This window comes from Mustela erminea, chromosome 19, assembly GCF_009829155.1.
Source record: "Mustela erminea isolate mMusErm1 chromosome 19, mMusErm1.Pri, whole genome shotgun sequence".
NCBI lineage: Eukaryota > Metazoa > Chordata > Mammalia > Carnivora > Mustelidae > Mustela > Mustela erminea.
This window is the reverse complement of record NC_045632.1, coordinates 48,886,089-48,898,711: the sequence shown is the minus strand read 5'-3', so window position 1 is coordinate 48,898,711 and position 12,623 is coordinate 48,886,089. Positions and strand designations below refer to the sequence as shown.

The window sequence follows — 12,623 nt, the reverse complement described above, 5'->3', positions numbered from 1 at the left end:
TATAAAGCCCAATTCAGGGGTGGCTGGGTGGCTCAGTGGGTTAAAGCCTCTGCCTTCGGCTGGAGTTATGATCCTGGGGTCCTGGGATCGAGCCCCACGTCGGGCTCTCTGCTCAGCGGGGAGCCTGCTTTCTCCTCTCTCTCCACCTGCTTGTGATCTCTGTCTGTCAAATAAATAAATAAAATCTTTTAAAAAAGGAATTAAAACTGAGAATTTAAAAAATATTTTTTCATGATTTCACTTTAATATTAATGCACATTAATATTAATAATACATTTTGTAAGTAAAAATATCTGTGTTTCATAAAATGAAAAAAATTTAGTGGGAAGAGTGGCAAATCTTTTCAATGTCTGGCTTAATAGAAAACCGCTGGATTCTCCTATCAGCTTCTGACGTTCAGCTTGTCACTATATACTACATAGCCTCTGGAAAACCACTGTATTTTACACTGGTGAAAAAAAGAAACTGTAGAAGGTAAATAATGGCCTTAGTAGAATTATGGGAAGTTTCGCCTTTGGAGACCCTCTGGGGTCCCTGGTCACTTTGGTAGGCGCTGCTGTACTGTAAGAATAAATCGTGCCTTCAGACTTATCAATGCCTTTACGGCAGGCCTCCGGGGATGGAGTAAACCTTTGGTTTGCGCGAATGCTGGGCTTTGGTTTGTAGGCCATCTGGGCCTCGCGGGGGACGCGAGCGACGAGATAGGGAGGACAGCATGCACCTCCCCTCGCCAAACCCGCACTCGCGGGCTCTCGGCGAGTTACCCACGCGCTGCTCACCCTTGGACTACGACTCCCGGTAGAGCTTGCGGCAAGGGGGCGTGTACCACAGCGGCAGGGAGCACGGGTCACTCAGGCCGAGTGACGGAAGTGGAGGGGGCGTGCCTGTTTTGGGTCGGTTCTGTGTCGCAATTGGAGGATCCGGGAGGAGGGGCGGAGCCTGTATTTGGGTCAGCCAATGGTTTGAGGTCTGGAGGAAGAGGGGGACGGGGCGTGGCAAGGCTTACTCGCGGGCTGCCTGGGGCTCACCGAGCCCAGGAACGCGAGTTTGCGGGGTGTGGAACGCGAAATCCTGGGGTGGGGGCGGTCGGGTGCAAGAGATGGCGGCGCGATGGAGCAGCGAGAACGTGGTGGTGGAGTTCCGTGACTCCCAGGTGAGTCGGGGGCCAAATGGAGCCTTCTGGGCATGCGCCCTCTCTGGTTCCCCTCCCCCACGCTGTCGGGTCCGTCTCCCGGGTGGCGGAGCAACCCTCCATCCTGGGCTGGGGAGATGGTTAAGGGGGTGACCCGGAGCTGTCAGACCCGAGCGAGCGAGGGGAGCCTTGATGACCGTTGGGGGCGGTTGGGGCGGGCGCGGACGGGGTATGGGTTCCCCGCGGGGGTCCGGGGAATAGGGTCTGCCTTGGGACACCGAAGTGCAGAGACTGCGCGAGAGTGAGTGTTGAGGGGAGGCTTCCCAACACCGGGGTGGTGAGCGAGTGGGTCTGCTCTGCAAGGCTGGGGGACTCGAGGCTTAGTGACTTTGGATAAGTCGCAGAACTTCTCTGAGCTTCAGCTGCGTGGAGGTATCCTTGCCTCACAGGACTTTGGAATGGATTCGATTAAAAGAAACACAAAACTATAAAGTGCCTGTTTCGGCAGCTAAGCTTTGAAGTGGCTGCTGATGCTAGAATAGTGGAAAATACCTTATAGGGAATAGGAGTGTGCGATGTACGTATTGCCCAGGTTCAAATACCTGGTTGGAAATCCCAGCTGAGTCCTAGCCTGTCATCCCCTCTCAGCTCGGCACCTTTCTCACCTGTGTGAAGGTGAGAGTCGTGCCTGCTTCACAGGGCTGGCGTGAGAATTGTATGATGTATTATTATATTTAGGATATGTGGCACAGTGACAGGCACGTGTTAGCCTCAAGGAACTTTAGCATTTACTAGGTTTTTTTTTTTTTTTTTACCATTTTTTAATCTCATGCCTTCCTAATGCTAGCCCTTGTGCTAAGGGATTTATCTGCATTTACTTTCTCTAATTCATGAGAGAACCAAGATAAAGTTATTAGCCCTTTTATCCAAATTGGGGCTGGGATTGATCCGTGTATAGCTGATCTCAGGTGACTTGGCCAAGGTCTCCCATTATGTGGCGCATTTGGGCTTTGAAGGCAGGTATCTGACCTCAGGGCTCTTGTTACTTTGCTTCATGTTTTAGCAATCTGGGTCCAGTCCTTTCACAACACCTAACCCATTTCCTCTTCCCCATCACCTAGGACAGTGTCTTGGTGATTCTCTCCATTGACTCAAGAAATATTTATTGACTACCTTCTGTGTGCCAGGCTTTCATCCACAGATTCATTCAACAAGAATTTACTGAGCCCTTGCTAGGTGAACACTGCACCGTGTATCAGGACTCAGATGATTTACACTGAAGGCAAATCTGGATTACAACAAGGGGTGATGTGGTTTCTTATTTCTAAAACTCCATCCCTTTTTTTGCCATAAAGATTTACAAGTGGAGGAGCCCCCCACTGATTTGCTCTGTGGTTCCCTCTGACACATAGCCCCCATGGAGAATGTGAGCAGCAACATACAGATTAAAGCATTCTAAGGCACTTTGCACTGTCAGCACGGTGTCTCTGGGAGGCCTGCTGTCCCATGGGAGGCGCCAGACCCCTAGGGAAAAAGAACTGTATTCTTGTTACCCTTCTTGTTAATTGCTTTCCCTGGAGACTGGGAACAGTCATGTATAGTTACCTCTGAGCCTATTAATTTGGAAGCTACTAATCTGCAAATGCTTTAATTCTCAGGGAAGCTCAGGTAGTCTCACCCCTTCTATATAGAGCTGTAATTGGAGAGACCTGCAGAGAGGGTGCTGACACATATATTAGGATGTATGTAATATCAAGTAATTAAACCTGAACAGCAGTGGTCATAGTAAGAGAACAAAGTAAACTGGGTAATTTCACTGCCTTGCGGGGGTTTCTATTTTTCTTTTTGATTTTTCTATTCAGTTGGAAGGGTACGACTTAGTTTGAATTAGCATGGTTTTGTGGTTGTTTCTGGTGGCAACTGGAAGGGATCTAGACCCACTTTATTAACTTGTATTTATTCATGTGGAAAGAAAAAAAATCAAAGCTCTTCATACTGTTTTTCTCACAAGGGAGGACAGACCGATAAACTTGTCAAAACCCCTTGCCTCTAATTAAAATATTTTGGTTTTTCGGAAAAAAAGCCCAGCCTGAAAGGTGAAATTCTTTTTCTTCAGTTTCTTTCTTTTTTTTTTTAAGAGTTTATTTATTTGTCAGAGAGAGAGAGAGAGCGAGAACGCGAGCGGACAAGCAGGCAGAGTGGTAGGCAGAGACAGAGAGAAAGAAGCAGGCTCCCTGCTGAGCAAGGAGCCTGATGCAGGACTCGATTCCAGGACCCCAGGATCATGACCTGAGCCGAAGGCAGCGGCCTAACCGACTGAGCCACCCAGGTGTCCCTTTTTCTTCAGTTTCTACAAGTGCCATTCACTTTATGAAACCATGCCTTCAGATGTTACCATCCCCGATTAACAGCGAAGAAATTGTGGTACTTAACAACTACTCTGAAGTGATCCCTGGAATGGATGAGTGTTAAGAAAACGTAGAGGTAACTTTCTAGAAAATTCAGTAGAATTTTCTGCGATGATGGAAATGTGGCATTGAACAGTTGAAATGGGGTTAGTGCAACCGAAAAATTGCATTTTTAATTTAATTAAAATTGAATTAATTGCCATGTAAATAGCCACTTGTATTGAGTGGCTGTGCTTTTCCAAAGTGCATGGGAGATGAGATCATTACCCCTGGCAAAGTGGTCGGATGGCAGAACGCGTAGTTCACAAGCCTCTAAAACAACGGAAAGAGCGGAAACAGTTCAGAAAATGATGGGAAGAAGACAGGAATTTGAACTCATGGCTCATAGCAACAGTTTGCTTAATGTCTCTGCTTTGGCATCGTGAGATGTTTTAAACTCAGTTTTCCAAAGTAGCCGGCCATACTCGGGGGCCACTCTCCCTGCACCCTGGCTTTTCGCTGCTTTCCAGTTCATCCTCCACAGAGTCAGAGCGGGTTTTTTGTTTTGTTTTTCCTTTAAAACCAGGTTTACTGGGGCGCCTAGGTGGCTCAGTCGTTGGGCGTCAGCCTTCAGCTCACATGATCCCAGGATCCTGGGATCGAGCCCCACATTGGGCTCCCTGCTTAGCAGGGAGCCTGCTTCTCCCTCTCCCACTCCCCCTGCTTGTATTCCCTCTCTCGCTCTCTCCCTGTCGAGTAAATAAAATCTTTAAAAAAAACCAACCAGGTTTATTGAAGTATAATTAATGTACAGTAAAATTCCCCTTTTTATGTGGACAGTTTGTTGAGTTTTGCCCGTGTATGTAGTCCTGTAACCAGCGTTACATTCAAGAGTAACACTCCAGAATTCCTTGGTGTCTCTGTGTAGCCAGTTGTAGTGCCTCCCTCTGGCAGCTGCTGAGGTGATTGCTGTAAGAAAAGGAATGGACAGTGTGGAAATCTCTGAACTTGGCCTCTCACCCTTAACTGAGTGCCTTTGAGATTGATCCATGTTGTTGAGCATCAGTTAGTCTGTTCTTTTTTTTTTTTTAAGATTTTATTTATTTATTTGACAGAGAGAGAGAGGTCACAAGTAGGCAGAGAGGCAGGCAGAGAGCGAGAGGGAAGCAGGCTCCCCGCTGAGCAAAGAGCCCGATGCGGGACTCGATCCCAGGACCCTGAGACTGTTACCTGAGCCGAAGGCAGAGGCTTAACCCACTGAGCCACCCAGGTGCCCCTAGTCTGTTCTTTTTTATTGCCCACAGGTAGTACTCCAGTATATGGAGAGACCACAGTCTGTATCCATTCACCTGTTTGTGGATATACAGGTTGTTAGCACTTTCTGGCGCTTATGATTAAAGCTGTGATAAGGGGTGCCTGGGTGGCTCAGTCAGTTAAGCGGCTGCCTTTGGCTTAGGTCATGATCCTGGGGTCCCGGGATCAAGTCCCATGTGGGGCTCCCTGCTTCGTGGGGAGTTTGCTCTTTCTCACAAATAAATAATATAAAATCTTAAAAAATATAAAGCTGTGATAAAATATCACGGTGATTTTTTAAAACCTAACTTTAAAACCTTAGGAGAACCTGGGTGGCTCAGTCAGTTACGTATCTGACTTCAGCTCAGGTCATGATCCCAGGGTTCTGGGATCAAGCCCCACATCCGGCTCCCTGCTCAGTGGGGAATAAGCTTCTCCCTCTCTCTTTGCCACTCCCCCTACTTGTGCTCTCTCTCTCAAATAAATAAATATCTTTTTAAAAAAACCCTTAACTTGGGATGCCTGGGTGGCTCAGTGGCTTAAGCCTCTGCCTTTGGCTCAGGTCATGGTCTCAGGGTCCTGGGATCATGGGATCCAGTCCCGCATTGGGCTCTCTGCTCAGCAGGGAGCCTCCCCTCTCCCTCTCTTCCTGCTTCTCTGCCTCCTTGTGATCTCTCTCTGTCAAATAAATAAATAAAATCTTTAAAACAAACAAACAACAACAACAAAAAACTCCTAACTTATCCCTCCTTCAATGGAAATGCTTCAGTGACTTCCTGTTGGACTGAGTGTAGAATATAAATTCCTTATTTTGGACTGTTTCATGGGCTGGTCTCAGCCTACTTCTCAGATCACATCTTACACCTACTTTCCCCCTCTGTCCCTGTTTATTTTCATCTTTCTTCATCTGCTCCAGTGTGAGCTCCCTGAACGTAGAGATTTTGTCTTGTTGACTCCTGCTGTCTCCCTGGTGCCTTGAATAGTGGTTGGTACACAGTAGCACCCAGCAAGTATTTGTTGAATGAATAAATTTTAAAAAATCAATTATGTTGATTAGTAGTATTAACAGGAATTAGGAAAAAGTGTTTAGGTTATCATGGTTTTTTAAAATAGATTTTAGAATAATTTTAGACCTACAGAAACAATGGGAAGATAGTACAGAGGGTTCCCATATACCCCGCACCGGGTTGTCCCTACTAAAAACATCTTGTACTAGTATGGTACATTTTCCACGATTAACAAATCAGTATTGATATTATTAATGCAAATCCGTACTTTCCTCATATTTCCTTTGTTTTTACCTAATGTTCTTGTTCTGTTCTGGGATTCCATTCAAACTACCACATCCTGTGTGGTCATCATGTCTCTTCAGACTCCTTGGCTATGACAGTTTCTCAGACTGTCTTTGATGACTTTGACAACCTTGAGGAGTACCAGTCAGGTATTTTATAGAATGTCCCTCGGTTGGGATTTGTCTGATGTCTTTCTCGTGATTAGCCTGGGATTATGGGTTTTGGGGAGGAAGACCTCAGAGATAAGGTGTCATTCTCATCCCATCATATCAAGGCTACTTGCTGTGAACATGACAGATCACTGTTGATGTTGACCTGGCTGAGGTAGTGCTTGTCAGGTTTCCCTACTGTAAACTTGACTCTTTTTGCTTTCTGTCTGTTCTGTACTCTTTGGAAAAGAGTCAGTATATGCAGCCCAAAGTAAAGAGTGGGGACTTCTTTCTTCCTTCCTTACCCCCTCCTTCCTTCATTTCTTCCTTCCTTCCTATCTTTCTTTCTCTCCAATTAGTTGCTTATATCAGTGTGAATTCTTAGATACTTATCTTATACTTTGGATTATAATCCAGTACTACTTTATTTTTATTATTTTTACTTTGTTTCTCAGATTGTCCCAGCCTTCACCTTTGGGAGCTCTTCAGGTGGTTCATGTGTTCTTGTGACATACCCCCATCGTTGTTTTCATTTGTTCATATGTCTTTTACTTTTTTATTATTTATTATTTGTTATTATTTTTAAAAACATTTATTTGAGAGTGAGAGCGAGAAAGACCACAAGCAGGGAGGAGAGAGAGGAGCAGGTTCCCTGTTGAGCAGGTAGTCCCATGTGGGGCTCGATCCCAGGACCCTTGGATCATGACCTGAGCCCAAGGCAGACACTTAAGTCACTGAGCCACCCAGGTGCCCCTGTGTGTCTTTTAAATATACAGTACTTCCTTATTTTTTGGCACTGCAAGTTGCTAAACTCTTTTTATTTTATTTTATTTTATTTTATTTTATTTATTTGAGGGAAAGAGAATGAGAGAGAGAGCATGGGAGGGAGGGTGAGAGGGAGAAGCAGACTCCCTGCTGAGCAGGGAGCCCCATGTGGGCCTCCATCCTGGGATTCCAGAATCAAGACCTGAGCCGAAGACAGTTGTTTAACCAACTGAGCCACCCAGGTGCCCTCAAGATGCTTAACTCTTATCATGTATATTTCCTGCCGTAGTCCCCAAACTAGCCATTTCTCTAAGGATCCCTGGTTTCTTTTATTGGAGAATGACATCAGAAACCAAGATCTGGTGCTAGATGTGCTCACTGCTCTTGGGGTGTTATTGCCTGTAGGAACTCTCATCTGACAAAACAGGAAATGTATGTGCATACTAATTCGAGTGTGTGTGTGTGTGTGTGTGTGTGTGTGTGTGTATATATATATATATATATATATATATATCCCCATATGTAATCATCTGTATATTAAGCTGAACATGAGTTCATACTTAGCATCTTCTACTCTAATCCATTATCACAAATGTCATTGTGGCACCCTTTGCCTACTAGTAACCTCCCACTCTTACTGTGAGAAGCAGGGCCTCCCCTGCCATCCTCCATGCATTTACGTACTTGTTCATTCCAAAAGCCTTGTACAGTGGCTTCAGAATTGTTCACCTGTATAGCAGGGACTTTATATACTCGAGCACAGTGCTTATGTACAGTTCTTTTCCCTGTTAGTCTTACAGATTTCACTAAGGTTTTCATCTTTTTTTTTTTTTTAAAGATTTTATTTATTTATTTGACAGAGAGAGATCACAAGTAGGCAGAGAGGCAGGCAGAGAGTGAGAGAGGGAAGCAGGCTCCCCACTGAGCAGAGAGCCCGATGCGGGACTCGATCCCAGGACCCTGAGATCATGACCTGAGCCGAAGGCAGTGGCTTAACCCACTGAGCCACCCAGGTGCCCGGTTTTCATCATTTTTAAGCAGCCCTTTTCACTTCTCCACACTGTGGTCCAGTCTTTTCTTTCTTAAATTTAATTTAATTTATTTTTTTGAGATAGAGAGCACAAACAGTGTGAAGGGGCAGAGGGAGAGGGAGAAGCAGGTTCCCTGCTGAATTGGGAGCCTGTCTTGGGGCTTGAGTCCAGGCTCCTGGGATCGTGACCCCAGCCAAAGGCAGATGCTCAACTAGCTGAGCCATCCAGGCACTCCCTGTTTTTTTTCCCCTCCCTAAAATTTTACTTTATTTAGTTTTTAAAGATTTTATTTATTTAGAGAGAGTGCACTTGTGTGTGCTCAAGCAGGGTGGCGAGGGGAAGGCAGAGAGAGAGAGAATCTTAAGCAGACTGCACTAAGCACGGAGCCAGACACTGGTTTTGATCCCATGACCCCAAGATCGTGACCTAGCTGAAACCAAGAGTCGGGAGCTCAACTGACTGAGCCACCCAGATGCCCCTTAAGATTTTATTTCCAAGAAGTCTCTACACCAAACTTGGAGCTTGAACTCACAACCCCAAGGTCAGCTGTCCCATGCTTCACCGACTGAGCCAGTCAGGTGCCCCTGTCGTATAATCTTTATGAAGCATTACCTTTTCTTTTCTTTCTTTCTTTTTTTTTTTTTTAAAGATATATTTATTTATTTTAGAGAGCTACCCTACTTAGGTACCCTAATATTGGGTGACTTACTAGTCTCAACATTACTGCTACTTTTTCAGACAGATAAAAATTGAGGCCTTGCTTTGTTTTCTGCTCTAAATAAAATAAAAAACAAAACACAACTTGGCAAATTTTTTAGCTAAGAGGAATGTTGTGAATAGTTGATAGTCCAGACGTTTCCTGGGGCCATCCAGCTTTGGTCCCTGCTTTTCTAGTTTCTCTTCAAGTTCATTTTGGAAACTATGGGGATGGAAGGGCACAGAGGGCTGTTTTGGGTGGAAGTGACTATTAGGTTGTAAAAGCTGCAAATTATTTGTTTTCTAGAAAATTTGATAGCAAAATGCAGTGAAGAATGGGGGAGGAGTAGGGTACCGCCAGGGAGTGCCAGTGTTAGGACCCAGGTTCTATCATCTCACTGCCATGTGATCTTGAACAAGTTAGTTCCTTTTTAGCCTCAGTTCCTTTATCTATAAAACAAGAAGAATAGTATCTGCCTGTGTCCAGGAGTCCCTGTACCTTGCCTAGTTTCACTAGGAGGATTCACATTCGTATTTGCAGTTAGGATTTATTGCAGGGAAAGGACACAAAGCAAAATCAGAGCAAGAAAGCACATGGTGTGAAGTCTGGAGGAAGCTAGGTGCGAGGGAGCTTTCACAGTGGAGTCCCTCAGGACATGCTTAATTCCTCCAGCATCAAATTCTAGCGATACCTAGGAAATGTGACCAGGGAAGCCCATCAGAGTCTCAGTGGCCGAGTTTTTATTTGGGGCTGGTCACGGAAGCATCGTCCAGCTAGGTGAACCACACCCCAGAAGGGCAGCAGGTGCTCAGCATAAACCACATTGTACTCGAGGTGTGGGTAGAGTGAGCCACTCTTATCAGTTGGGGAATGGTGGGAACATTCCAGATCCCAAGTTCCCGGGCGCCAGCCAAGAGCCAGCCTTGCAAGCAGGCCTTTCTGAGGTGAGCAGTCTTGTGCCTGCTACGCTCTTTTCTGCAACACTACGTGACAGTGACTGCGAGGATTAGATGAGATAGTTCCCACCTAGCACTTGGCACAGTGACCAGCTTATTTTAAGTACCTGATACATGTTAATTATTATGGTTATATCAGAAAACTTGGTAAGGAAGCAACAAATAGCCTGACAAAAGAGCCCTATGGAGCTGAGGGAACCTTTGGAAGAGAGCTCATCCACTTTCTTATTTTATAGACGGGGAACCGGGGACTTAGGAAGGACAGGTGATTTTCCTAGTCATACCCAGTGTGAGCCATTCAGCTTGTGAGAACGCAAGGATGTTCTCATTTTAAAGAGGGAGACTTCCCGGAAGTGCCTGGGTGGCTCAGTCAGTTAAGCATCTGCCTTCAGCTCAGGCCATGATCCCAGGGTCCTCAGCAGGGAGCCTGCTTCTCCCTCTCCCTCTGCCACTCCGCCTGCTTGTGCTCTCTCTCACTCTGTCAAATAAATAAATAACATCTTAAAAAAAAATAAAGAGTAACACTTCCCAGAAAACACCCACTGTGCTGAGTGTGTGAACACTCAGATAGAAACATCTAGAAGGTATTATATGAGGATGGTTCAAAAGCAGCCCTAGCAGCAGTGTCTCTGATTTAGAGACTGGATCTCGTCATTTGAAACGTTCTGATCCTTTTTATGTCCATCGGTTTTAGTTTGTGGTTTTATTCTGTGAAATGCAAGAGTATGTACATTACAGTCGTTACTCGGGCACGTAACAGACTGAGTTTCGGGGACCTGACCTAGCTCTGACTTGTGTTGATTGGATGTTTCTACTCTGCATCATTTCGAAGGATGAACGGGCAAAGTGTTTTTGTATTTTTGAACAGCTCTTTCTAATTCAAGAAAGAATTAGAGGTTGAGAGAGGAAGAGTTGATTTCTTTCCTAGTTCCTTCAAGTAAACCGAGATTTTGTTCTGCAGACGGCAGTGGTCTCTGTAGAGGGGCTTTCTTCTGTGTTGAATCAGGGTAGAAAGGTAGTCTTATGAAGTTATATATTACAGATTCTTCCTAGAGAGATAAACTTTCTGAGAGAAGCATTGTGTTTGTACCAAAATTATTTTTTTTTAAGATTTTTATTTATTTGACAGACAGATCACAAGTAGGCAGAGAGGCAGGCAGAGAGAGAGAGGAGGAGGAGGCAGGCTCCCTGCTGAGCAGAGAGCCCGATGTGAGGCTCGATCCCAGGACCCTGGGATCATGACCCGAGCCAAAGGCAGAGGCTTTAACCACTGAGCCACCCAGGTGCCCCTGTACCAAAATTTAACAGTAAATCCAACATGGATTGGAAATGCAGTCTATCTCCAAATTCACTGTCTCCTGACTATTGTGAAGTATCATCCCTGTTGTTATCTAAAAGATGAGAATATTATAGTGTAAGCCTTTTTCAGTGGTAGTTTTATTGAAATATCGTTGACGCATCATATAATTCACTTCCTTGAAGTGTACACGATTTAGTGGGTTTCATTATATTCACCAACTGAGACCAGTGCCACCATCATTTGTAGAACATTTTCCTCACGCCCAGAAGAAACCTTGTACCCTTTAGCCATCACCCCTCAGTCCTCCCAACTCCCCCAGCCTTAAGCAATCACTGATCTGGTGTCTTCTCTATAGATATGCCTTTATGGATGTTTCATAGATATGGAATCACATATGCGACGACGTGGCTGAAACTAGAGGGTATTATGTTAAGCCAAGTAAGGCAATCAGAGAAAGACAATTATCATATGATCTCACTGATATGAGGAATTTGAGAAAGAAGACAGAGGATCGATCACGGGGAAGGGAGGGAAAAATGAAACAAGATGAAACCAGAGAGGTAGACAAACCGTGAGAGACTCATAATATCAGGAAACAAACTGAGAGTTGCTGGAGGGTAGGGGGGTGAGAGGGATGGGGTAGCTGTGTGATGGGCATTGGGGAGGGTATGTGCTATGGTGAGGAAAAAATAAATGTAAAAAATATATATTCTCATATAAATACAACTAAAAATAAAAAGAAAAAAATGAATCACATAGTATGTGGTCTTTGTGATTAACTTGTTTGGCTTAGTTTTTGTGTTTTTTTGTTTTTTTGTTTTTTTTTAGAGAGAGCATGTGCGTCAGGGAGTGGGGGGAGGGCCATAGGGAGAGGGAGAGAGAATCTCAAGCAGATTCCCCGCTGAGCGAGGAGCCCGAGGATGGGCTCCGTCTCATGACCCTGAGATCAGGACCTGAGCCAAAACCAAGAGCCTGGCACGCAACCAACTAAGCCACCCAGGCACCCCTCACTTAGTTCTTTTTTTTTTTTTTATAAGATTTTATTATTTATTCGACAGAGATCACAAGTAGGCAGAAAGGCAGGCAGAGAGAGAGAGAGAGGAGGAAGCAGGCTCCCCACTGAGCAGAGAGCCCGATGCGGGACTCGATCTCAGGACCCTGAGATCACGACCCGAGCTGAAGGCAGTGGCTTAACCCACTGAGCCACCCAGGCGCCCTCACTTAGTTCTTTTTAAGGTTCATCTTTGTTATGGTCAAGTAATATTTCATTGTAGGGCTATGTCACATTTTGTTTATCCATTCATCAACCGTTGGACATTTGGGTGGTTTCTGTATCTTGGCTGTTAGGACCCATGCTGCCATGAGCGTTTGTGTAGAAGTTTTGATGCCGCATAAACTTTTAAGACCCCTGTTGTCCATGGTAGCTCACATTTATGCAGTACATACCATGGGCTGTGCCAGGCATTGTACTAGTGAGTCCGTTTTTACCCTTAAGCAATTGCAGTCAAATGGAGGGGATGTATCAGTAAGTAGAGGGTTATTATAAAATATCACAAGTAGTGTGTACAGATAACCCTGGCGTACTACGGAAGCACGAGGGAGGCACTGGTGAGCCACTGGG

At 45.1% G+C, this 12,623-nt stretch overlaps 1 protein-coding gene across 5 annotated transcripts in view; it reads left to right on the top strand.

Moving 5' to 3' along the window:
* The first annotated feature begins 962 nt into the window (after positions 1-962).
* Positions 963-12,623, top strand: part of WDR59 (WD repeat domain 59) — a 94,270-nt gene continuing 82,609 nt past the window's right edge. For 2 of the 5 annotated variants that reach the window (XM_032324171.1, XM_032324177.1), the window contains exon 1: positions 963-1,153. In XM_032324171.1, coding sequence (XP_032180062.1) covers positions 1,100-1,153 — 54 coding nt within the window. In that variant the 5' untranslated portion in view covers positions 963-1,099. Of the gene's footprint in view, positions 1,154-3,430; positions 3,617-12,623 lie in introns of those variants that run through there. The other 3 variants (XM_032324176.1, XM_032324173.1, XM_032324172.1) reach the window with 2 other exon arrangements.